At 43.1% G+C, this 27,526-nt stretch overlaps 1 protein-coding gene across 1 annotated transcript in view; it reads right to left on the reverse strand.

Annotated features, from left to right (window-relative positions):
- The window catches only part of sptbn5 (spectrin, beta, non-erythrocytic 5), a 108,064-nt gene that overhangs the window by 17,884 nt on the left and 62,654 nt on the right, over positions 1-27,526 (reverse strand). The window contains 28 exon segments of the mRNA XM_071201657.1: positions 1,250-1,366; positions 1,847-1,938; positions 4,144-4,227; positions 4,726-4,794; positions 4,876-5,709; positions 8,637-8,744; positions 11,333-11,509; positions 13,022-13,059; positions 13,062-13,198; positions 14,777-14,788; positions 16,140-16,216; positions 16,218-16,288; positions 16,291-16,357; positions 18,495-18,629; positions 18,631-18,660; positions 19,840-19,976; positions 19,979-20,018; positions 20,670-20,874; positions 22,964-23,053; positions 23,055-23,158; positions 23,638-23,684; positions 23,687-23,780; positions 23,904-23,972; positions 25,069-25,168; positions 25,170-25,229; positions 25,231-25,251; positions 26,059-26,147; positions 26,228-26,395. Coding sequence (XP_071057758.1) covers positions 1,250-1,366; positions 1,847-1,938; positions 4,144-4,227; positions 4,726-4,794; positions 4,876-5,709; positions 8,637-8,744; positions 11,333-11,509; positions 13,022-13,059; positions 13,062-13,198; positions 14,777-14,788; positions 16,140-16,216; positions 16,218-16,288; positions 16,291-16,357; positions 18,495-18,629; positions 18,631-18,660; positions 19,840-19,976; positions 19,979-20,018; positions 20,670-20,874; positions 22,964-23,053; positions 23,055-23,158; positions 23,638-23,684; positions 23,687-23,780; positions 23,904-23,972; positions 25,069-25,168; positions 25,170-25,229; positions 25,231-25,251; positions 26,059-26,147; positions 26,228-26,395 — 3,272 coding nt within the window.

Consider the following 27,526-nt stretch of genomic DNA (forward strand, 5'->3'; position numbering starts at 1 on the left):
AACCTGTACATTTGTATAAGTACATTAGTGCGAGGACATGACCTCGCACTAATGTACTTATACGAATGTTAGTTATGTAATTACTCAAAGCATGATATAATACCACTCAGCACTAATTTGAATTATTACCTTAGATGAATAAAGGAGTTAAATCAGCCCTAGCTCAAGGTGAAACATTTTCCAATTGGGAAAACAAAAGTACAGTGCGTGTGTGTGTGTGTGTGTGTGTGTGTGTGTGTGTGTGTGTGTGTGTGTGTGTGTGTGTGTGTGTGTGTGTGTGTGTGTGTGTGTGTGTGTGTGAGAGACAGACAGACTGTGTGTGTGTGTGTGTGTGTGTGTGTGTGTGTGTGTGTGTGAGAGAGACAGACTGTGTGTGTGTGTGTGTGTGTGTGTGTGTGTGTGTGTGTGTGTGTGTGTGTGTGTGTGTGTGTGTGTGTGTGTGTGTGTGTGTGTGTGTGTGTGTGTGTGAGAGAGACAGACTGTGTGTGTGTGTGTGTGTGTGTGTGTGTTGTGTGTGTGTGTGTGTGTGTTGTGTGTGTGTGTGTGTGTGTGTGTGTGTGTGGGTGTGTGTGTGGGTGTGAGAAAGACAGACTGTGTGTGTGTGTGTGTGTGTGTGTGTGTGTGTGTGTGTGTGTGTGTGTGTGTGTGGGTGCGTGTGTGTGTGAGAAAGACAGACTGTGTGTGTGTGTGTGTGTGTGTGTGTGTGTGTGTGTGTGTGTGTGTGTGTGTGTGTGTGTGTGTGTGTGTGTGGGTGTGTGTGTGTGTGTGTGTGTGTGGGTGTGAGAAAGACAGACTGTGTGTGTGTGTGTGTGTGTGTGTGTGTGTGTGTGTGTGTGTGTGTGTGTGTGTGTGTGTGTGTGTGTGTGTGTGTGTGTGTGTGTGTGTGTGTGTGTGAGAAAGACAGACTGTGTGTGTGTGTGTGTGTGTGTGTGTGTGTGTGTGTGTGTGTGTGTGTGTGTGTGTGTGTGTGTGTGTGTGTGTGTGTGTGTGTGTGTGTGTGTGTGTGTGTGACAGGCAGAGATGGAGAAGACAGCTTGAGTCTTGCATTTGAAGATAATCAAAAACACTTGCTTGATATCATGACTTTACGTAAGGTGATATACAGTGTGTAGCAGCAGATCAACATTAAACGTGGGTAATAAAAGTTGTGTGTGTGTGTGTGTGTGTGTGTGTGTGTGTGTGTGTGTGTGTGTGTGTGTGTGTGTGTGTGTGTGTGTGTGTGTGTGTGTGTGTGTGTGTGTGTGTTTACCCTGAGTCGTCAGAGTCACTGTTGTCAGACTCTGGACAGTTTTGCAGCTTCTTCACCCAGAGCAGCAGCAGGTCTCTGCTCGACGCTGCAAACAGGAACTGACTGCTGTCCTCCAGACTGAAACACACACACACACACACACACACACACACACACACACACACACACACACACACACACGAGAAAGAAAATGTCACAAGTTAAACACTGAACACATTATTCGCAGATACATTTATCCCTTAACTTTAGTTTTGTTTAAACGTCATTTTCAATTCTAAAATATATATGAACTGGTCTGAATTTTGGAGAGGTGTGTTTTAAATGATGCAGCAACTGTACTCCAGATTATGGGTAGAATAATGCAGATATCTAATTAACATTGTAATCAAGTTGTATGTATAGCTTGATAAGAAGAAATCTTTCCATTGTGTCCAGCTGAACAAACAAAAATGGTGATTTAAATGTAAAATACAGATAAAATAAAGTAAAATACGGGGACGAATAGCTATATAAAACATGTTTGAATAATTACCTTTTTGTAAATTCAACAAATATAAAAAAAACGGAACAAATCTTGTAGATGTGCCGCTGACTCACATGAGTTTGAAAGTGTTCTCCTTCCTCCGGTAGTAAGCGTTCTCCCTGCAAACGACTCCATTCATGTTGATAGGAGGCCACCTAGGGGCCATCTGTGGAAGCACACCTCAGGGTTTAAGTCATGACAAAGTGTGATCTCCGTTATCTGACTGTTGTTAAACCGTTTCTGGGGGAAAGAGTGATTGAATTTAATGCTCTCCTTTTGCTTTTTGCATTTTCGAAACTAAACCCTTACAGTATGTGCATTTTCAGTTTCTCTCTCTGTTTTACATCCATAGCTCAATAGAATAGAATATGTGTACACTTACAATCTAAATATATATTAGTAAAGTAGCCATAAGTATGTCTAAGTAAATAGTAGTGCCTGCAGTTTTTGAGGGGTGGTGTGTGTGTGTGTGTGTGTGTGTGTGTGTGTGTGTGTGTGTGTGTGTGTGTGTGTGTGTGTGTGTGTGTGTGTGTGTGTGTGTGTGTGTGTGTGTGTGTGTGTGTGTGTGTGTATGTGTGTGTGTGTGGTCTAGCATTACTATACTTGTGGGGACCTAAATCTGTTTACATAGTCACGTGTGGGGACTGGCTTCCCTTATGGGGACACATTGGAGGTCCCCATGAGGGGGATCATTAATTTTAGGGTGAAGACTTGGTTAGGGTAAGGGTAAAGTTAAGGGTAAGGGTTAGGCATGTGTTGGTTAAGGTTAAGGTTAGGATAAGTCTCCAGGAAATGCATGTAAGTCAATGTAATGTCCCCTGAAGTGATGTACACATGGTGTGTGCGTGCGTGCGTGCGTGCGTGCGTGTGTGTGTGTGTGTGTGTGTGTGTGTGTGTGTGTGTGTGTGTGTGTGTGTGTGTTCAGTTGTTGTAATGTGCTCTGAGGTTAACCACATGCACATGCATTATACTGTAGTACACACGCAGTTTTACTCTATACAGTTTTTACAGGCAGGGTGTACGCAGGAACCCTGAAGTCAAATGTAAAACATGTTAAGAGCTCATCTCCACTTGGAGTTTTAACCGGTTACCTTGGCGACACACTTCACCTCACATTGACTATATACAGTATTCATTGTCCTTCCTCCTTATCTTCCAACCATTTGGACGCAGACTTGCATTTCCCCATAACGATGTTGCTTAGCAACCGGCGTAAACGGAGCTTCGCGCTATCAAGCAGTGAGCGTGCGATGTCCTGTTCAGACGACGTCAACCCCAACGGGATGCCATCAATAAACTCCAGACTCACACTGCACACCTACGCCACGACTACATTCAGGCAGACTGCAGAACACAACCTCTCTGGACCATTCAGATACTTATTGAAGACAAGATACAAAATGTAACACCTTGGAAAATGCCGTTTAATACTTTTTAATAGCTTTAATTTTCGCTAAATTGATTTATCAACATGTAATACTTTTTAAGTCGCCGCGGAAACCCTGCATAAGAAAAATGACAATAAAGAATTTGTAAAAATAACTAAAAAGTATGCTAAAAACTTTTTATTAATTTGAGATCATCTTCAATTCATGGCACAAACATACAGACACACATTAAAGGGGAGCTATCATGCAAAATGCACTTTGTGATGTCTGTTATACATCACATACAGTCTGTTAAGTGAAATTCAAGCAATGCATAATTGCTGTTCTATGGAAAAGATAACGTATATTCTGAAAAGGAAAAAATAAACCTTTGATGGGGTTTGAGGCCCTTTTCTACATCAACATGTGTCCCCGGTGTGTCCCCGATGTGTCCCCGGTGTGTCGGGGAACTCACGCAGCGTCAGGAAATAAACCCTCTCTCTTTTCCTCCGTACCCAAATCTCTAAAAACGGGGAACAACGGAGCTGATCCAGATTTGCGTCCGATATGACGTAACATCTGAAATGTGGACCCACGGCCCAATCAGAAACGTTGCTATCAGAAACAATGCCCGACTGTTTTGGACGTAATATGGTCGGTGTTTACATTAGCATCGCTAACACTCAGAGCTAACCTGTGCTGGAGAGCATGTGTGTGAAGAAGCAGGAAGTAGAAAGGAACTCACCTCGTGGTATAACCGGGAGAGAGAAAGCCTTTGAGCTCCAGACTGTTTCAGAGCCTTGATAATCCATGATATGGCGTTTCATCACGGCAGCATTTAGTTTAGCCGGTAGCTGCCGGGTCCCGCATGAGCTCAGACCCCTCCTCTTATATTTGTTATACATTTCTTACATTTTTTAAAGCTTTATACCCGAATCAGCACTTTTGAAACAGGAAGTGAAACAGAGGCCTGATAGGTGACCTTTAAACAATAGTAAACGTACCTCTGCAGCAGCGGCTCTGTCGTTAAACAGACTCAGCGTCTCTTCTTCCAGAACAGCAAACACTTCCTCCCAGTAATCCAGACCCTGCGGAGCAACAGCCAATCAGAGGGAGAGAAAACTCACCTGTCAGACACAAGGACACTTAAGGTGTGTAGGTAAAGAATCGGGGGAAATTAGGAAAGGATCCATTCAGAAATTCTAATTATTCGGTTGTCTTTTTGACCAATTGCTTTCTCTTTCTGTAGAGCAATATTCAAATAGTGGTAAACTAAGAATTAAGCCTTTGGACTTCCTAATAAATCCCTTTGGGTACAGATCCTCACACCACAATCATTTAAATATATATTTTATATATAATAATCATGTGACTAATGTTTAAAAGATGATCTGATATGGCGAATCAGATCGTAATTGCAGTCATAATAATTGCAATTAGTTATTTCCCCCAAATCGTGCAGCCCTAATTAGTGTATTGTATAATATTATTGCCATGTCATCATTCTGTGTGTAATTAAAAAGTAAATAGAATATCAAACCATCACACTTTGCAAAGAGACACACCTGACGTCAGAAGCCTCTCACCTTGTTTCCTCCTTGTTTCAGTTTGATCTCCAGCATTCCCTCCATTCTGATTGGCCGCTCTGCCGTCACCTAGCAACACCACAGTTGTGAGAGGAGTGTCGACCAATCAGCTTTCCATATCAACATGCCAGTTAATGATTAAAGTCTTACCTCCTGTGTGGAGCCGTGTTCCTCCTCTGGTAGATCCTCCAACTTCCTCTGACGTTGTGGAGGAGACGGAGGAAGCTCTCTCATTGGAGGTGAGAGGTCAGCTGATTCGGTTTCCTCCTCTGTGATTGGTGGAGGAGTCGGGGAGTCAGGTGGAGTTGCACTAGACGGAGAATGAGGAGGATGTGGCTCGCTTTGGAGCTCTTGTCTCGGTGGAGATGGTGACGAATCAGGGGAAGAAGGTGTTTCTGCGACTGGAGGAGGAGGTGGAGGTTGAGTTGGAGCAACAAGCCCTCTGATTGGTGGAGGCGAGTCAGGTGGTGTGGCAAGCTTTTCAGAGGGAAGTCCAAATGTCCGCTCTTCCGAGGAGATCCTGGGCTTTGGAGCCGGAGGAGGTTTGAAACCGTTACGACGTTCTTCCTCGGGAGATGTCGAAGAGACGGAGCTTTGAGGGGAGGAGGGAGAAGGAGGCTTTGGAGAAGAGGAGTCCGGTGATTGGCTGCTCCGACTCCTCCATGTCCTTACAGTCGGAGTTGGAGGAGGAGCTTCTTCTCGCTCCACCTCCCACGTCCTCCTGCTGGAGTATCTCCTGGTGTCACGGTGGGGAGGAGGACTGGGCGGAGGACTAGCAGAGGTTTTGACGCTGGGTTTTTTGTCTTGTACCGGAGATCTGATGTTTCTGTCCGTCCGCGTGCCGCTGCTGACTCGCCGCACGATGTCTCTGGAGGGCCAAGGGGTCTTTGGATCGGACGGTTTGCTCCTCAGAGACGAAACTCTGGCTGCAGGTTTTCTGTCCTCAAGGTCCGTGCTCTCGTTTCCATGAAGTCTCTTCTCCCTCTGAGGAGAAAGGGGACATTTAAAGGGATCAGATATTTAAAAAACATGTCTGTGAAGTGTTTTGATCAAAATACCAAACAGATGACCCATTCTAGCCATATCCCTCTATTTCAGCCCTGTTACTAAAGTGCTGATTCTGGGTCCGTAGCCTTATAACAAATAAAAAGAACGACGTTTCTGCCAGCCAACATTTCCTATATGACGTCATGACTGCAGCAAATCTGGATCAGCTCCGTTGAACCCCCGTTTTTAGACATGTGGGTACGGAGGAAAAGAGAGAGGGTTTTATTTTACGACACACCGGGGACACAAATAAGAGACATCAAAAAGTGCATTTTATATTATAGGAGACCTTTAAGAGCATACAAACAATCCAAAACAAAGATGTTTAGAAGAATGTATAATTGTATTTCACAGAGCAGACGCCTTAATATATTTGGCATTACATTTCAAAGCAAATACATACTTAAGAGAAAATGTAAAATAGATGTTTGCCTCTCTTAGGTCGCATTCACACCTAATAGTCCGCTACTCAGCTGCGCACCAGACGACAGTTTGTTCCAGTATCTCATTTTTCAGAAGGTTCGGTTTGCGTTCACACGGGGAAAACTCAAACCGACTTTAAACTTTAAACACAAGTCATGTGCTCGGAAATGCTGTTCAACCATTGGTCGGACATTAAGGGGGTAAAAACGCAAATCCCGACCATTTCTACCGGAGCCTCCGCCGGTTATTCTCATGCTGCTGTTAATCTGGAGAGCAGATCAACGGCCTCTCGCAGACGGCGCATATGATTATATAATCAGACAACGTGCGATAAAGACATTATAACACATATCGGCTAATGAGAGATATCAGCCATCGCTACAAATACCTGGGTATCTGGCTTGATGACTGTCTTACTTTTAAACTTCAGGTCAATAACCTGCTTAAAAAGCTGAGGGTTTCTTTTTCAGAAACAAGTCCTGCTTCTCGCTTGAGGCCAGGAAAAGGCTCTGTGACCTTTGACCTGTGCTGGCCTATGGGGATCTGGTCTATATGAATGCACCTGCTCATTACCTGGTCAAGTTGGATGCCGCCTATCACAGCGCACTGAGATGTGTCACTAACTGTAAAGCGCTGACTCATCACTGCACCCTGTAGGCCAAGGCAGGTCTGCCTTCACTCTCTGTACGGAGGCTCAGTCACTGGTACACGTTCATCTATAAAGCTTTGTTGGGTAAACTCCCGTATTATATCTGCTCTCTGAGACACGGAGAGTTGCAAGCAGCTATTGTCTGAGATGGCAGGATGTAGTCTTGTTAGATGTGCCGAGAGCAAGGACTGTCGTAGGGAAGACGGCTTTTATGCGCAGCTCCACTTGATGGAACAATCTTCAGCAAGAATTGAAACTGAGCATCTCTTTCCTCTGCATGTCTTTAAAGCTAGGCTAAGTGAAATGCTTGCTGATACTATGGGCACTTGTAAATGTCTATAACTATGTATCCTGTAAATATAATGTATGATGTCCTTTATAGTTTCATGTTTCATGTGGAACCTGTACGCTGCAGGTCTCCCTTGAAAAAGAGATGTCTGACCTCAAGGGACCATCTGGTTAAATAAAGGTTTGAAGTGAAAGGGAGACGTTCTGCAGTGAGGAGGGGTTTCCCCGAGTTTTTAGTTTGATAGTTGTTATAACTTTACACGACACTTCATTCTGCTTCACTCTTTCACTAACGTTTTGAAGCCACCCGCGTTCTTGTGACTCGTAAATACTACGCTTCCTATGTTTCGGTGCGGACTGCGTTCACACCAGCGATGATCCGCTCCAGAGTTCACTAGCAAGCGCTCCGAGACCGCCTCTTTTAGCGGACCAGAGTCCGGTTGTTTAGTTCACTTCAGAGGTCTCAGACTTTTTATGGAATACGCTGCAAGTGAAACTTTGTCTCGAGGCACTTCCTGCTGTACATGCTTTTAAAGGTATGCTACGATTAGCCCTTCATGAAACATGTAGCTGTGTACCTGATGCTATTGCTGATGTGAGTATGCTTCTTGCCACTAAACAAATGGCCTTCTGGATTTATATTTGAATTGTTTAATGCCCTTGTTTTATGTTGAAACGTGATGTGTGCCGTGTTGGTCAGGACTCCCTGGAAGAAGAGATCTTGTATCTCAATGGGACATTCCTGGATAAATAAAGGATAAAGAAAGACTCCAAGTGAAGGAGTTCAAGTATCTCGGGGCCTTGTTCTCGAGTGAGGGAACAATGGAGCGTGAGATGGGCCGGAGAGTCGTAGCAGCGGGAGCGGTACTGCAGTCGCTTTACCGCACCGTGTGACGGAAAGGGAGCTGAGCCAGAAGGCAAAGCTCTCTGTCTACCGGGCCGTTTTCGTTCCTCCCCTCACCTCGTCATGAAGGATGGGTCACGACCGAAAGAACGAGATCGCGGATACAAGCGGCCGAGATGGGTTTCCTCCGCCAGGTGGCTGGCGTCTCCCTTAGGGATAAGGTGAGAAGTTCGGTCATCAGGGAGGGACTCGGAGTTGAGCCGCTCCTCCTTCGCGTCGAAAGGAGCCAGTTGAGGTGGTTCGGGCACCTAGTTAGGATGCCACCTGGGCGCCTCCCTAGGGAGGTGTTCCAGGCACGTCCAGCTGGGAGGAGACCAAGGGGTAGACCTAGGACCAGGTGGAGGGATTATATCTCTTCTGGCCTGGGAGCGCCTTGGGACCCCCCAGTCAGAGCTGGTGGATGAGGGGGAAGGAACGTTTGGGGCTGGAGCTGCTACCCCCGAGACCCGACCACGGAGAAGCGGAGAAGATGGATGGATGGAAAGACTGCGTTCACACCGACCCACACGAACCGCACCAAGCGGCTAAACGCACCAGGGTTCGATTCAACCGGACTCTACAAGGCTGGTGTGAACGCGTTTCAGACCGTGACCAACCCACCTGTGTCTTCTTCTTCTGCAGTGCGCTGAAGCGCTCGCTCTGAGCCTGAATCATGGCCTCCAGGTCCTCCTGCCTCTTCAGCAGCTCCATCACATCGGACACAGAGTCCTGGAGGGAAATAAAACAACAGCCATGATTCAGTCGATCTGACGGCACGTGTTTTAGGTCTACCGCACAGCCAAAACACACTTATAAGTTTACAGTCATTGTGTAGATATTGTTACAGGTATAATAAATACACGTTTGATATAATTTTTTGACTGTATTTGAAAAGTATTGACACATTTTTCTCCAACTTTTACTTTGTTATCAATCATTTAATTGAACAATGATGATAATGACACATTTTCCAGTTGGTAAATAACAGCTGTATTATTACACCATAAAAAACTGGTCTCATTTCCTAGCGTTGAGTCGAACGTACAGTATTTTCCTCTAAAAAAAAATCGAGTAATTTTGTTGTCTAGTAGACACCTCCAAAAATTGGTGACATGCCCTGTCGATTAGCGCCTATGCTATAAGTAGGAGCTAATGTTGGACACACACACACACACACACACACACACACACACACACACACACACACACACACACACACACACACACACACACACACACACACACACACACACACACACACACACACACACACACACACACACACACACACACACACACACACACACACACACACACACACACACACACACACTGAGGTCATGTCTCGCTCTGTTGTTGCGTTTCTAAATGTCATTTTGTTGTATGCTGATTGGAAAGCTGATTCAAGTTAATTGGAAAACAGTAACAGGCTAAAAAAAAAAGCACATTAAGTGTCAGGGCTCGACAGCAAAGGTTGCCAGGTTGCCATTGGCAACCATTCAGAAAAAATGTCAACCACTTCTTGGCCTTTGGTTGCTTAGAAACCAGTTTCTAACATAAAGAAATAAGAACAGCAAACAGCAAAATGTGCACCCGAACATAGATAAATGTTAATTAGTTGTTGTATTAGTGATATTTAATTATTGTTGTGACCAGTCGGAACCTGATACTTAAGTTGCACGTGCATTGGTGTGATTACGGAGCCAGAAAGCCATGCAGGTTGACTCGCGTGACATATTACAGGTCATTTACAGCATTAATAATTAATATCTAATTCTTAACTGTGAATGGTTTTCATTTATTTAACTTTAGAAATGTATTAGTCTGGCCAATCCAAGACTTCAATGCTGAAGGGCCAGTGGGTCTATGGTGGGGGTCAGCACAGAGGTCAAGACTTCAATGCTGAAGGGCCAGTGGGTCTGTGGTGGGGGTCAGCACAGAGGTCAAGACTTCAATGCTGAAGGGCCAGTGGATCTATGGTGGGGGTCAGCACAGAGGTCAAGACTTCAATGCTGAAGGGCCAGTGGATCTATGGTGGGGGTCAGCACAGAGGTCAAGAAAACCCACATTTGAAAGGAAAACAACGGATGACCAAGAAACTAGTGATCTGTGAAGAACAACAGCTGCACTTCTGGTGTTTAGTATACCAGCAATTGAGGGTGGACAAGTTTCCGACCACTTAAGTTCCAAATAAGTGTGTTAATTACTTATTGTAAGGCATTGGAACATTATTTTGTGTCACATGTTCATTATTAAGTTGATGTATAGTATCTTCATTATTTAAAATATAAGGTGACTAAAAATGGCAACCGTATGTCCAACCAAAAGCTGTTGCCTGGCAACCACTTGTAAAAGTTAGCGTAGAGCCCTGAGTGTTAATAATTAAGTCTTTTTTTATATATGTACAGTGCGTTCGATACGTAAACAAAGCGACACTTCAGTGGCTTGAACAGTTGTCTAAGCCAGGGGTTCCCAAACGTTGCCATGCCAACGACCCCCATACAGCATTATCCTCTGGCGGAGACCCCCCTGTTGCAATTATTTTTTAAATGATGAGTACATTATAATGGAGAATATGACAAATTAATCATACAGCTTAATACATTTTCTTAATATATATTTGTATTAATAATTAATAATCAGTTATTCTTCTATTTTTTTTGTATTTATCTTTTGTTTGTTCTGTTATAAACATTCTTAACACAATATTAAACTGTAATATCAACAGTAAACATATTTTAAAGCATTTTTAAAGTGATTTCTGTCTTTATAATATTATATAATTTGAACAGTAATATGAACAATTAACATGTATTTTTCAGCATTTTTGAAAGCTACTTATGCCTTAATAATATTATATATAATATTCAACAGTAATATTAACAATAAACATATTTATATTCATATATATAAACAACAACATTTGCTACATCCGTGCTCTCATCCAGCTGCAGAGCGAAATATTCACTCGCTCTCACTTGCTCCAAAAGCTGAGCAGATACTCAGTTTCACTCTCAGTAGCGGCAGCTCGATTCTGATTGGCTTGAAGGGCGGCCGTGTGATTTAAAACCAAAAAATATTAATAAATACAAAATATTAAAAGATTGGCTTCAAAGGACTCATAGATTGATAGATGCAGTTATTAATAACATCAAAAAAAAAAAAAAAAAATGTAACTTTCAAAAAAGAAATAAATTCCCCTTTCCCTCAAACTTTGCGTGACCCTCCTGGCGGCCCCCCGGGGGGTCGGGCCCCCCCACTTTGAAAAACACTGGTCTAAGCCTCCATAATGCTCCTTTAATGTGGTCCAGACGTACCCCGTAGTCCTCGGCCATCAGTGTGTTTTCATACGAGCTCAGCCATCGCTCCGCCTGCTCGAGCTCCCTCTGCAGGAGACAGATCTCCAGCTCCTCCTCGTAAAGGATCCTGGTTTCCTCCCACACCTTCACCACCTTCTCCTCCAGCTCCTCCAGCTCACAGACTCGCTCCTCCACCTGCGAGGAGGAGGAAGGGGATGAGGATGGGATTACAGAGCTGAATCCAGATCAAATGCACGCTAAAGGGTCTTTTTTGTTCTTATTTTTCATTCTTTTAAACAACATAGTTACAAGACACGCAATATCGTACACAAACTTACATAAGAAAAGTGAAAAACAGGCAAACGTTTAATTTGGTTTTGAATTGAAATATATAATAAAAATAAAAGACATTAAATGAAATAAATCAAAAACAATTGGGCATAGTAGCAACATTATCCTAAAAAAGTGTACAGTCACGGTAGTCTAAGAAGTACTTTACTTTTACTTTCAAACAGATTGCTCTCATGGATTCCCATTGTTATTTCTTAGCATGTTTGACACATTGAAGGTCACCTATCAGGACACAGCACAGGTCTCAGATATATAAAGATATATAAAAATATGTCTATGAAGTGTTTTGCCTCAAAATACCAAACAGATCATTCTAGCCTCGCCTCATATCCCTCTATTTCACTTCCTGTTTCTAAAGTGCTGATTTGGGGATAAAGCTTTTAAAGAGGAGGGGTCTGAGCTCATGCGGGACCCGGCAGCTACCGTCTAAACTAATGCTGCCGTGATGAAATGCCATATCATGGATCATCAGGATCTGAAACAGTCTGGAGCTCAAAGGCTTCCTCTCTTGCCGGTTACACCACAAGGTGAGTTTCCTTTCTACTTCCTGCTTCTTCACACACATGCTCTCCAGTACAGGTTAGCTCTGAGTGTTAGCGATGCTAATGCAAACACCGACCATATTACGTCCAAAACAGTCGGGCATTTGTTTCTGAGAGCAACTTTCTGATTGGCCCGTGGGTCCACATTTCAGATGTTACGTCATATTGGACGCAAATCTGGATCAGCTCCGTTGTTCCCCGTTTTTAGAGATTTGGGTACGGAGGAAAAGAGAGAGGGTTGGGTTTTATTTTCTAATGCTGCGTGAGTTTCCCCGACACACCGGGGACACATGTTTTAAAAGACATAATAAAGTGCATTTGCATGATAGGTCCCCTTTAACATTCAGTTGAGAAACGGGCCTCAACCCCATCAAAGGTTTAATTTTTCCTTTTCAGAATACACGTTATCTTTCCCGAACAGCAATTATGCATAGCTTGAATTTCACTTAACAGACTGCATGTGGTTTGTCTTGTGTGTCATGTTTTGCATTTTGTCTTTTTGTTTATGTATGTCTGTAAGTTGTTGCTATTGTCGGGGACCCCCTTGAAACGAGATGGTGCATCTCAAGGGGTTTTTCCCAATGAATACAAATGTCTATATAATTACTCATTTCCCTCCTGTGGCCTCTGAGTGTTACGCTGAAGGCTCTTGAGCATGTTTTCTCTCACTGATTGTGATGTTTATGATGATATGTGTCTGTTGATGTGACACATGGAGCTGCTGGGATGCAAGTCACATTTCAGACCTGATCTGAGCATTGAAGTGTCATCGTATTTCAGTAGAATATCCTCCTTCTTAGATTTAACTTCTTACCTCTGGAGACATGAAGTTCCCTCCCTCGATCAGACGCTCCCGTCCTCTTTCACAGCCAGTGATTTGCTGAGCTGGCGGTCAATCTGGACGCGATACTCCTCATGTTTTTTAATAAGATGCTCCAGGTCGTTTCCCTCCACGCTCAGCGCCTCGCTTCGAACCAGAGACAACATCTCCCTCAAGCCAGGCCCTTGAAACACAACACAGACGTCAGCTTCATACGTCTTTTGTACTTCTTTACTTTACTGTTCTGGACCTACATGAGCTAACAACTGTCATTTTAAATGTAGCTACATGAGCCAACAACTGGTCATTTAAATGTAGCTACCTGAGCTAACAATTGTCATTTTAAATGTAGCTACATGAGCTAACAACTGTGATTTTTAAATGTAGCTACATGAGCTAACAACTGTCATTTTAAATGGACCTACATGAGCTAACAACTGTCCTTTTAATGTAGCTACCTGAGCTAACAACTGTGATTTTAAATGTAGCTACATGAGCTAACAACTGTCCTTTTAAATGGACCTACATGAGCTAACAACTGTCCTTTTAAATGTAGCTACCTGAGCTAACAACTGTGATTTTAAATGTAGCTACATGAGCTAACAACTGTAATTTTAAATGTAGCTACCTGAGCTAAACAACTGTCATTTTAAATGTAGCTACATGAGCTAACAACTGTGATTTTAAATGTAGCTACATGAGCTAACAACTGTAATTTTAAATGTAGCTACCTGAGCTAACAACTGTCATTTTAAATGTAGCTACATGAGCTAACAACTGTGATTTAAATGTAGCTACATGAGCTAACAACTGTAATTTTAAATGTAGCTACCTGAGCTAACAACTGTCATTTTAAATGTAGCTACATGAGCTAACAACTGTCATTTTAAATGTAGCTACATGAGCTAACAACTGTCATTTTAAATGTAGCTACATGAGCTAACAACTGTAATTTTAAATGTAGCTACATGAGCTAACAACTGTAATTTTAAATGTAGCTACATGAGCTAACAACTGTGATTTTAAATGTAGCTACATGAGCTAACAACTGCCGTTTTAAATGTAGCTACATGAGCTAACAACTTTCATTTTAAATGTAGCTACATGAGCTAACAACTTTCATTTTAAATGTAGCTACATGAGCTAACAACTGTCATTTTAAATGTAGCTAAATGAGCTAACAACTGTCATTTTAAATGTAGCTACATGAGCTAACAACTGTGATTTTAAATGTAGCTACCTGAGCTAACAACTGTCATTTTAAATGTAGCTACATGAGCTAACAACTGTGATTTGAAATGTAGCTACCTGAGCTAACAACTATCCTTTTAAATGTAGCTACATGAGCTAACAACTTTCATTTTAAATGTAGCTACATGAGCTAACAACTGTCATTTTAAATGTAGCTACCTGAGCTAACAACTGTCATTTAAATGTAGCTACATGAGCTAACAACTGTCATTTTAAATGTAGCTACATGAGCTAACAACTGTCATTTTAAATGTAGCTACATGAGCTAACAACTGTCATTTTAAATGTAGCTACATGAGCTAACAACTGTCATTTTAAATGTACCTACATGAGCTAACAACTGTCATTTTAAATGTAGCTACATGAGCTAACAACTGTCATTTTAAATGTAGCTACATGAGCTAACAACTGTCATTTTAAATGTAGCTACATGAGCTAACAACTGTCATTTTAAATGTACCTACATGAGCTAACAACTGTCATTTTAAATGTAGCTACATGAGCCAACAACTGTCATTTTAAATGTAGCTACCTGAGCTAACAATTGTCATTTTAATGTAGCTACCTGAGCTAACAACTGTGATTTTTAAAATGTAGCTACATGAGCTAACAACTGTCCATTTAAATGGACCTACATGAGCTAACAACTGTCCTTTTAAATGTAGCTACCTGAGCTAACAACTGTGATTTTAAATGTAGCTACATGAGCTAACAACTGTCCTTTTAAATGGACCCTACATGAGCCAACAAACTGTCCTTTTAAATGTAGCTACCTGAGCTAACAACTGTGATTTTAAATGTAGCTACATGAGCTAACAACTGTAATTTTAAATGTAGCTACCTGAGCTAACAACTGTCATTTTAAATGTAGCTACATGAGCTAACAACTGTGATTTTAAATGTAGCTACATGAGCTAACAACTGTAATTTTAAATGTAGCTACCTGAGCTAACAACTGTCATTTTAAATGTAGCTACATGAGCTAACAACTGTGATTTTAAATGTAGCTACATGAGCTAACAACTGTAATTTTAAATGTAGCTACCTGAGCTAACAACTGTCATTTTAAATGTAGCTACATGAGCTAACAACTGTCATTTTAAATGTAGCTACATGAGCTAACAACTGTCATTTTAAATGTAGCTACATGAGCTAACAACTGTAATTTTAAATGTAGCTACATGAGCTAACAACTGTAATTTTAAATGTAGCTACATGAGCTAACAACTGTGATTTTAAATGTAGCTACATGAGCTAACAACTGCCGTTTTAAATGTAGCTACATGAGCTAACAACTTTCATTTTAAATGTAGCTACATGAGCTAACAACTTCATTTTAAATGTAGCTACATGAGCTAACAACTGTCATTTTAAATGTAGCTAAATGAGCTAACAACTGTCATTTTAAATGTAGCTACATGAGCTAACAACTGTGATTTTAAATGTAGCTACCTGAGCTAACAACTGTCATTTTAAATGTAGCTACATGAGCTAACAACTGTGATTTGAAATGTAGCTACCTGAGCTAACAACTATCCTTTTAAATGTAGCTACATGAGCTAACAACTTTCATTTTAAATGTAGCTACATGAGCTAACAACTGTCATTTTAAATGTAGCTACCTGAGCTAACAACTGTCATTTTAAATGTAGCTACATGAGCTAACAACTGTCATTTTAAATGTAGCTACATGAGCTAACAACTGTCATTTTAAATGTAGCTACATGAGCTAACAACTGTCATTTTAAATGTAGCTACATGAGCTAACAACTGTCATTTTAAATGTACCTACATGAGCTAACAACTGTCATTTTAAATGTAGCTACATGAGCTAACAACTGTCATTTTTAAATGGACATACATGAGCTCGCTACAGAGGGATAAGTATTTCTGAACGTCTTCGGCCTGGCCCAGTCTGGCTCTTCGTTGGGAGGCTTTTCTCCTGGACGTTTCTCCAGAAAACCTCCAGTTCCTCCAGCCTCTGAGTCACAGCGGATCGGACCGGAGGCTGCGGCGGCTCAGAGCTCGACCTTCATCTTCACTCTTCTTCACCTCCTCTGAGATCAGAGCCAGGTCCCTCTGATGGCACAAACAACAACCAGGCAGGTTAACTGATGTTGTTAAGAGTTTAAAACATACAAGCAACAAGATTATAATCGTACTTACAGCTAGACAACTATTACGCAAATCTGGTAACAGCGGTTTCCATTTTCTGCTACTTCAAACTTTTCTTACGGTTCATTTCAGATGCAAATATTGTTCTTTTTACTGCACTCCATTTATTGAACTCTACAGATACAAAATGGATGGATAAGAAAAACTGCATTAATCCTTATCGAGGACATTTCCAGGAGTATATAAAATTAAACTAAATCTTTACTAACTAAAATGTAATAATTGTTAGGGAATAATTCTCCTATATATCTAACCTTTTTGCCCTTTGACATTTATGACCAACCCTGACATCTGTTATCTGTCTTAAGGAATGGTAGGCCTCAGCTATGTTGATATTCCAGTTTATGACTCTCGGTCACAAATGGTTTATGGTTACGATGGCTTCGAGGCCATTAAGGGTCAGACATTTGATTCAGTGTCCCCAGATGTTTAGGCTATCTCCAGTGTTCCCAGATGTTTACGTTATCTCCCCCAATATGTTGATTACTCTCTGTAACCATTTAAAAGGGTCTAGCAGGAGAGAGGCGCGGGAGGAATTTATGTGGCAACTCTACCCGTGCAGGTCAGAACCGCTGGCTGCTGTGACTTGTGACCGTGAATCCTCCGGTCGAGGACTTGTAATAAACCGTCAGTGTTGACATCAAGGCTCCAACTCTCTTCGTGTCTCTCTGAGTCCTGACTCTCCATTGCTGCAGAAGTTTCCCTTACAATAATAACTATGTACTATTTGAAAAAGGTCTTTCTATATCATTTGTACTCGCCTTTTGGTACTGTATACGTCAGTGGTTCCCAAACGGTGTGTGCCGCGGCACACTGGTGTGCCGTGAGTCAAGTCCGGGTGTGCCGTGGGATTTTGTGACAACCATACGTTATTATTGCGATATACAACGACACAAAAACAAAAAATAATTATTTTTTAATTTACTAATAGGGTATCAGTACTTTGTAGGTTATATGTACGTAATCTGCGCGACTTGCGCGTCCACATCTCCACATGCAGTGCTGCATAACATGGGCTGAGTCAGCCGATAACTTTCGAGGGGGGTGGGGGTATGCCCATTATTTTTGAGTTCATCCGAAAGATAGACAGGAATGTGACGGTGAGATGCAAACTGTGTCCAGACCAGAAGCTGTTATCCACTGCTGGAAACACCACGTAAAACCTCAACCAAACACCTGCAAAGAACACATGTTTTTTTGTTTATATCACGGAGTCTGTTCTTCTTCTCTGTCTTCCGGTTATTGCCTGGTTTGAATGACAAATACACACTACCGCCGCCTGCTGGTAAAGGAAAGTTATTGCCACTCACGCATGCGCAGTTCGCACGTGCTCGGTGAGTTACTTTATGTAGATAGTAACGAAAGTAAGTGTAATATATTACTTTTTTTTAAAAAGTAATATGTAATATATTACATTTTTGTAGTAATGACCCCATCTCTGGAGTTGGGTTCTCTGTCTGGTTTAAATGAGTGTGTTGCTGCTTTGATGAAGCCTAATTTGATAAAGTTTCAAATTAATTTCTGAAATATTTTGTTAATAAATATTTCATGAGTAATATAGTTTTTATTTTTTTATTTGGTAAATAGTTATGTACATTTACAGATATTTTACATGATATCAGTGATAACACGTGTTATAAGGGCTTATTTTGCACAATAGGTGTGCCTTGAGATTTTTACTTGTCCTTTGGTGTGCCTTGGGCACAAAAGTTTGGGAACCACTGGTATACGTCATTGGCAAATACTTTAGTACTTTTACTTCAGATACAATTTGAATATTGAGTATTTTCACCAGTGTGGTGTTGTACTAAAGTCAAATATGTTATTCCAATACATATTCCACCACAGGTCAAACCAAATATAACTATAAAAAACACACGTATTTATGGCTCTAAAAGCAATATTCATCTCTTATACGTGAAGGACACATCAAACTTTCCCACAACTAATCAGAAAAGTTGGTACTTTATATAAACATCAACAGAAACATCTACTTGTGAGTTTTAGATTTTTCTGCCTCGCACGCCCCTCCCTTTCAGACGTCCTCACCTCCAAGCGCCTCGTGCTGCCTCAGCAGAGTCTGGATGGAGTGCAGGTCGTGCTCCGGATCCTCCGCCTCCAGCACCGCCTCTTTCTCCGCCATCCAGCCCTTCAGCTCGTCCACGTCGTGATTAAAACTGATGAACTTCCCGCGCTGCCTGCAGACTCTGGAGGACACGGGATACACAACACAATACAACACAAAACAACACAACACAACACAACACAATACAACACAAGGGGCTTTATTGGCTTGACCACATTTTAAACATAGTATTGCCAAAGCATTCCGCACAATACTGCTATATATTATTTACTATATATATATATCAGTGGCGAACCGTGTCTATCACAACTGGACCTTCTGTAGACACACACACCCCCCGCCGCCGCATTATAATGTCCGTCTTTTCACTGAATTGTCGTCTTAAAGGGTACTCACAACAATTCCGCAACAACTTCCTCTCCACCTGTTGCACTCGTCATTTCAACGTTAAAAACAATAAACGGCATGAATTGCTTCGTCGCATTCATCTAGATCCTCTGTCTCGAGCCAGTGAACTAGCGGGGCTTCTAGAATACCCAGAAACAAGATCTGATTGGTTGCTTTCTTTGTCTAACACAAAACCACTGAAATGCGTAGTGCATGGTCCGAGAAGGACAAACAAATCAACGTAACACTGTGATATTACAGATCAACAACACAGATACCATTCTCATTTATCATTTTATATACCTTTTATTTATATAATTCAATTGTTTGTTTTATCTGAGTGTTCCAGGGTGTTCTCTGCATATCTTGAAGGCCCTGACGGTTCGCCACTGATATATATATATTATTTTTTTATGTTATTATAATTTTCATAAAATAGTTCTCTATCTGTGTTTTAAACATTTGTTTTTACTTGTAAGTACGCACCACGACAGCAAGTCAAATTCCTCGTACATGTCAACCTACCTGGTGATAAACCTGTTTCTGATTCTGACAAGCGTTATAACTAGGGATGGGTATCGTTAAGGTTTTAACGGTACTACTACTTTATCGATACCACTTATCGATCCGGTCCTTAACGGTACTCTTATCGGTTCTTTTGAAGAACAAAAAAAAGGGTTAATTAATTAAACAAATTGTAAATAATGTGAACTAACAGAACTGTAAAAAACAAACAAAAAAGTATTTACTGCAAACATACAGTGGGAGAGCAACACAGGTGGGGCAGACAGGTATGCTACAAAAGGGTTCTTCTGGAGGAACTGTGTGCACAACAGCATACTGTATACACACTGCTACCCCCTCTTTCCTCCCACAGGTATCGGATGTTTGTGAACTCTGGGATGTTTCCTACCTGCTCTCTGGCCCTGATGCTGCTGTTAAGCTCCTCCCACAGATCGCTGAGGGCGTCGTCTCTCCTCCGCGCCGAGCTGTCCGTCTGAAGGCCTCGACTCAGCTGCTGCACCGAGGTCAGCCGGGTCCGACCCAGACCGACATCTCCGACACCAGGACCTCCAACTTCTTCTGAAGCACCTGCAGGACGGGGAAGTTTAAAACAAGGAATCAGATATCACGGTGATGACGAGGACCTAAACTTTATTTTCATGAACAATGTACGCTAGAGGGCAAGCTTCTTCTTGCCCCTTTTGAACATGACGGAAACAATGAGATTTTGTTGTCAAACCCTCGCAGATATTACCCCCCATTCATTTAGCTTTTTGTTCAGCATCGAAACATTCATTAGCTAACAATGACATTATTGTTCTATCAGTGGCGAACCGTGTCTATCACCATCTGCCCCTTCCTTCAGACTTCCTCACAGAGCCCCTCCCCCAACACACACGAACGCGCACATGACCAATGAGGGCACGAGATCAGTTTGTGCCCAGATGGAAGGCTGACAGGCAGGTAGGCCATCCAGCTACTTTAGCCGGCTCAGATGATTGGTCGTGCTTTTTACAGCGCCACGGCTTCCAGAGATGATATTTTTTTATGGATTTTTTGTCAAAGCACTTCAGATATTCATTGCTATCGGGATGTTAAGAGCATTCCATGGAATATATATAACTGTATCTGAAGTTAATAACCTACCCCACTTTTAAGTACATTTCAAAGGCCCTACTTCTTTACTTTAACTTGAGTGAAGAAGTTTAGTCAGTACTTCTAATTTTACGCGAGACTCACCTCCACGTCCTCCAGATCTTGTCCGCAGTCTTTGGACTCCACCACCGTCTTCTTGGATGTCAGCCATGTTTGTAGTTCTTTGGCTTCTCTCTCGAACACGTAGAGGCGGAGCTGGTCTTCCAGAGCGGAGCGACGAGATGTTGAGAGTCGGAGGAGAGTCTCAAAGCGTTCGGCAACACCCGGGAGAGCCTCGCTGACGAGAGGACTGAGACAGAAACACTGTTTAATTCATTTTGAACATACCAGTTAAAAGGTCACCTATTGTGCAAAATCCACTTCTTCATTTCTCTTCTACATCAACACGTGTCCCCTCTTCTTCATGTCTCTTCTACATCAACATGTGTCCCCTCTTCTTCATGTCTCCTCTACATCAACACGTGTCCCCTCTTCTTCATGTCTCTTCTACATCAACACGTGTCCCCTCTTCTTCATGTCTCTTCTACATCAACATGTGTCCCCTCTTCTTCATGTCTCCTCTACATCAACACGTGTCCCCTCTTCTTCATGTCTCTTCGACATCAACATGTGTCCCCTCTTCTTCATGTCTCTTCTACATCAACATGTGTCCCCTCTTCTTCATGTCTCTTCTACATCAACATGTGTCCCCTCTTCTTCATGTCTCCTCTACATCAACATGTGTCCCCTCTTCTCCATGTCTCTTCTACATCAACATGTGTCCCCTCTTCTTCATGTCTCTTCTACATCAACACGTGTCCCCTCTTCTTCATGTCTCTTCTACATCAACATGTGTCCCCTCTTCTTCATGTCTCCTCTACATCAACATGTGTCCCCTCTTCTTCATGTCTCTTCTACATCAACATGTGTCCCCTCTTCTCCATGTCTCTTCTACATCAACATGTGTCCCCTCTTCTCCATGTCTCTTCTACATCAACATGTGTCCCCTCTTCTCCATGTCTCTTCTACATCAACATGTGTCCTCTCTTCTACATCAACATGTGTCCCCTCTTCTTCATGTCTCTTCTTCATCAACATGTGTCTCCTCTTCTTCATGTCTCTTCTACATCAACATGTGTCCCCTTTTCTTCATGTCTCTTCGACATCAGCATGTGTCCCCTCTTCTTCATGTCTCTTCTACATCAACATGTGTCCCCTCTTCTCCATGTCTCTTCTACATCAACATGTGTCCCCTCTTCTCCATGTCTCTTCTACATCAACATGTGTCCTCTCTTCTACATCAACATGTGTCCCCTCTTCTTCATGTCTCTTCTTCATCAACATGTGTCTCCTCTTCTTCATGTCTCTTCTACATCAACATGTGTCCCCTTTTCTTCATGTCTCTTCGACATCAGCATGTTCCCCTCTTCTTCATGTCTCTTCTACATCAACATGTGTCCCCTCTTTCTTCATGTCTCTTCTACATCAACATGTGTCCCCTCTTCTTCATGTCTCTTCTACATCAACATGTGTCCCCTCTTCTTCATGTCTCTTCTACATCAACATGTGTCCCCTCTTCTTCATGTCTCTTCTACATCAACATGTGTCCCCTCTTCTTCATGTCTCTCTTCATCAACATGTGTCCCCTCTTCTTCATGTCTCTTCTACATCAACATGTGTCCCCTCTTCTTCATGTCTCTTCTACATCAACATGTGTCCCCTCTTCTCCATGTCTCTTCTACATCAACATGTGTCCCCTCTTCTCCATGTCTCTTCCACATCAACATGTGTCCCCTCTTCTCCATGTCTCTTCTACATCAACATGTGTCCTCTCTTCTACATCAACATGTGTCCCCTTTTCTTCATGTCTCTTCGACATCAGCATGTGTCCCCTCTTCTTCATGTCTCTTCTACATCAACATGTGTCCCCTCTTCTTCATGTCTCTTCTACATCAACATGTGTCCCCTCTTCTTCATGTCTCTTCTACATCAACACGTGTCCCCTCTTCTCCATGTCTCTTCTACATCAACATGTGTCCCCTCTTCTTCATGTCTCTTCTTCATCAACATGTGTCCCCTCTCTTCTCATGTCTCTTCTACATCAACATGTGTCCCCTCTTCTTCATGTCTCTTCTACATCAACGTGTGTCCCCTCTTCTTCATGTCTCTTCTACATCAACATGTGTCCCCTCTTCTTCATGTCTCTTCTACATCAACATGTGTCCCCTCTTCTCCATGTCTCTTCTACATCAACATGTGTCCCTCTTCTCCGTGTCTCTCTAACATGTGTCCCATCTTCTTCATGTCTCTTCTACATCAACATGTGTCCCCTCTTCTTCATGTCTCTTCTTGTATATAACTGGGAACTATGAAAAGTATAATAGTATGTGTGCGTCTACCTGTTGGGATGTCCGAGGTGCTGCAGCGACGCTCCGCTCTCCTGCAGCTTCTCCACCGTCCTCCTCTGGTTTTCCAGCTCTACGTCCAGAGTCCAGCTTCCTCAGCAGAGCCTCCGTCGCCTCCTCACTCCTCCCACTCTCCCGAGACTCCAGACTCACCTGCTGCTCCTCCAGCCACAGCTCCAACTCCGACACCTAAAAAACCACACACACATACGTTTATATATCAAAACAAAATCAAATTAAAAAAATTTATAGCCCCGAATCACAAGAAGCAAACAAAAGCAGCACCACGGCAGGGCAGGAGGGGAACTGGGACCTCTACAAGTAGCACGCTCCATATTTAGGTCTGGTGGGGGACTTGAACCGGCGACCCTACAGCTCACAGCAGTGGCGGCGCTAGGGGGTGGCTACTTGGGCTCAAGCCCCCCCCCCCCCCCTGCTCAACAACTTCAAAATGTAAGCCCTGAATCTCCTACGATCCTAAAACCGCCACTGGCTCACAGTCCAAGCCCCGACTGACTGAGCCACTGCCGGACGGATTAGGAGCATCATGTAACCGTGGGAGCCTGGTAGATTATTCTCGGGGTAATTAATGATGATAGATATGGAGTTGCTCGTCCATGTAAGATTTGCAACGTTAATAGTATTGTTATATGAATTAATCTTGTTACCTCAGTGAGGAAGGTGTGGATGCTGAGCGCCTCCTGCAGGAGTTTCCTTTCCTCTCCGCCTCCGTCAGAAGATCCTCGTGGAGACGCTTCAACTCTTTCAGACGCTCCCGGATGTCGTGAGACGCAAAGTGACGACCTCTGACCTGCGGGGGTCAGTTGAATGTAAGTCTCGCCTTGTTAGTTCATTATTTTCACTCTTAAAAAAGTACAAAAAACTACCTTCTTAACACAACAAAGAGTTTATATAATGAGTGACAGCTACTCACCAGACTATGTCCCGCCTCCTGAACTGCCTGGACCAATGGGGCGCGGCTTGAGATCTCCTGCTTCACAGCCTGAAAAGTAAACAAGCATAAAAAAATCTGAGCGTGTTGGGAGGCTTTAAAGTCTACCACAAACCTCTGTAGTTTAACCAAAAAGAACCCACAGCATTCATTCATAAACTTTAAAATAAAGACCTTTAATCTAAAGCCCTGGTTTCAAAATTGAACATATTATATTTGATATCTAGCTATTTACTCTGAATCAGGTTGAAACATTTCTTTTTCATGGCAGTTTATTTTGAGACAGACATCCATTATTTTAAATATGTTATTATAGTTTACTAAAATAGTTCTCTATCGTTTTTAAATTGATGTTTTACTTTTATGTATGCACCATGACATCAAGTCAAATTCCTCATACGTGTCAACCTATATTTTTTAAACACTGTTTTTTCCTTATTAATGTTTCATTGCAGGTGCGTGTGTGTGAGTATGAGTACGTGTGGGTGTGTGAGTGTGAGCGTCAGTATTGGTGTGGTGGTGTGTGTGGGTGGTGTGTGTGTGTGTGGTGGGGTGTGGGTGTGTGTGTGTGGTGAGAGTGAGAGTATGCAGTGTGTGAGTAGGTGGTGTGTGTGTGGGTGTGGTGTGTGTTGTGTTGTGGTGTGTGGGTGTTGTGTGTGTGTGTGTGTGTGTGGGAGAGTGAGAGTATGCGAGTGTGGGTATGTGAGTGTGTGTGTGTGTGTGTGGGGTGTGGTTGGTGGGTGTGTGTGGGTTGTGTGGGTTTTGTGTGTGTGTGTGTGGGTGTGTGTTGTGTGTGTGTGTGTGTGTGTGTGGTTGTTGTGTGTGTGTGTGTGGGGTGTGTGGTGTGTGTGTGTGTGGGTGGGTGTGGTGTGAGTATGCGAGTGTGTGTGTGTGGGTTGGTGTGGTGTGTGTCTGTGTGAGTATGCGAGTGTGTATGTGTGAGTATGCGAGTGTGTGTTTTTAGAGTATGTGTGTGTGCGCTGTGTGTCGTGCGTGCGTTGAGTATGTGTGGTGTGCGCGTGTGTGTGAGTGAGCATGTGTGTGTGCGCGTGTGTGTGTGCGCGTGTGGTGTGTGTGTGTGTGTGTGTGTGCACGTGTGCGTGTGTGTGTGTGTGTGTGTTGTGTGTGCGTGTGTGTGTGTGTGTACCTGGTGTCTGAGCAGCAGCTGCTGGGTGCTGCTCAGAGTGCCCCCCCACTCTCTGTTAGTGATGGAGGGCAGTCTGTCGCTCAGCCAGGCCGCCTCCTCCCAGGTCTCTGTAGAACTGGAACAGAACCTGCCAGGCCTCCGGGTTTCCCTCCGACTCAGCAGGGCTCCGACAGACTGTTGTACCTGATCGGGTAAACATCACGGCATTTTAACACATCTGTTGTAAACACCGCTGAACATAATTTATACTTCTGCTGCATAATGTCAAAGGGTCGTTTCAGTCGATAACCACTTGTCTCGAAGTCCGAAAAAAAATCAGTCAGTCAGGCAAGTTGTAAACAGTTCATCCGGATGACCTTAAACCACCTTAGTTAGTAAAACCAGAAGTGAGTTTAAATGTTATTTACCGTACTTTTCGGACTATAAGCCGCGACTTTTTCCCCCATTTTTGTGTACAGCTGACGGCCACTAGGGAACCTCCTAAATCTATGGATTTACAGGTACAATTAACCACCTTTAACGCTATGGGCTCTAGGACCGGTCCGCGCCCGCCACCTCTAAGCGGCGGGCTCCAGCAGAAAAGCTGGAGGCCGGAAAAGAGCGAGACAGGCAGCGCGCCAAAGTAAAAGTGGAACCGAGAGACAGAACGAGAGCAAGACAGACGGACCATTTAGCTGCTGCGGCTTGTATGCAGGTGCGCTTTATAGTCCGAAAAGTACGGTAATGCTATTTGTCTGAGAGCTTTAGTCACTTTTAAATACCGTTTTTGTATCCCCGTACATCAAGTGAAAACCATGCAACTCCAGATATATATATCCTTTATTTAACCACCGTCTCATTCAGATTAAAATCTCTTTTTCAGAGCGGCCTGTCCAAGAGGGCAGCATAGGATAAAGTGTTAAATACATTGTACTACTTCTTAAGATGAAAACGATTAGAAACTCTCAGCAGGAAAAGAGCAATCTAATAAACCAAATCCAAACGTCCGACCTGCTGATGGTGTGAGCGACTCTCGTCTGGATCTCCTCAGCCAGGAAGTTTCCCTGCGAGTGGAAGCTCCTCGCTGTATCCATCAGACCCTGTGAGATAAAGAAACATAATAAACGCCATGCACGATACCGTCTAATCCCTCACACATCCACATCGGCTGCTCACGCACCTGCATTCTGTCCCTGAGTCCGTCCACCTCCTCCTCCAGGCCCTGCAGAGCCTTCAGCAGCCGGCTGACGGACGGCAGGTCGCTGCCACAGTCCTCGTTGTTCAGTTCACTTTCCACCGAGCCCACACTCTGCTCCATGTCATCCAGAGAGCGCTGGAACTGCAGCGCCTGAATGAAACGCACACATTGAAGGGGTGAAAAAGGACCGGGCTCTGGGAGTATCGGATTACACGGAGCGTTTGATTGCGTAATGAGGATACCAAAGAAAAGTAACTCCCTTACAATTATTAGTTACATGTTAATGTAATCAGTCTAACGTCTAAGTAACACAATATAAAAGTAATCTGATTTACTTTCGTTACTTTTGGATTGCCTCAATGTTAAATGCAAAGCAAATAAATGCATGATATTTTATAATTAAGTGTATTATGTAAAACAGAACGATGAGTCATCTTAAATCAGGCCTCATCAAGGCCTTCAGAAATCTTAAAGGTCCCGAGTCATGGCCATTTCTACTGATCATAACTCCATTGTTGAGGTCGACTAAAACCTGCCCCCCCCCCCTGTGAGCCCAGTGGCCGTCTGCGAGACACAGCGAAACCCAGCCCGAAACACACACACTCGCAGCCTGGCTGGGAGTTTGTGTGTGCCCAGGCTGAGTCCTCGCTGTCTCTCCGACCCCACACCAGTGAGACAGCTCAGTGTCCTGCTCCTCACAACGTCCCGCCGAGTGTGTGTGTGTGAGGAAGTCCGCGGATTGGTCCAAACGTAACGGCTCCGCGGACGTAAGAAGTAAACAATGGAAACAGAGAAATGCCCACGAGGCGTTCTGGGGCAGCACAGACGGGTCTTCTCTGAGTCAGAGCTTTACTCCCTACAGGGTGCACTTTGAGGGTGTGTGACTCTGCAGAGCATTTACATGCAGAAGCTACAGAACACAAGGGGACGGGTCAGAACCGGAGAAGCGTGACACGGGCCCTTTAACTTAAAAGTAAACACAGTATTTTGTTTAATACATTATTTTGTAACATTGTAATAATGTTTAAGGAGTGTAACAGTAATCTGACTACAACTGGATGTTATGTAACTGTAAGGGAAAACGTGTTTGATGTAACTGTTGGGGAACTATTTTCTTAGACCCATAACTTTGACCCAGGTCATCAGTGTGCACTTCCCTCACTGAGCACAACGTTGGGCTGCTCTCAGTGTGTTCTCTCCTTATTCCTGCCTGAGAGAGGGGTTTTATCTTGTGATGCACGATGTTGACTATTCTCTCAGAACCAGCGAAGCACACGGGTC

Source organism: Pseudochaenichthys georgianus, chromosome 22, assembly GCF_902827115.2.
Source record: "Pseudochaenichthys georgianus chromosome 22, fPseGeo1.2, whole genome shotgun sequence".
Taxonomy (NCBI): domain Eukaryota; kingdom Metazoa; phylum Chordata; class Actinopteri; order Perciformes; family Channichthyidae; genus Pseudochaenichthys; species Pseudochaenichthys georgianus.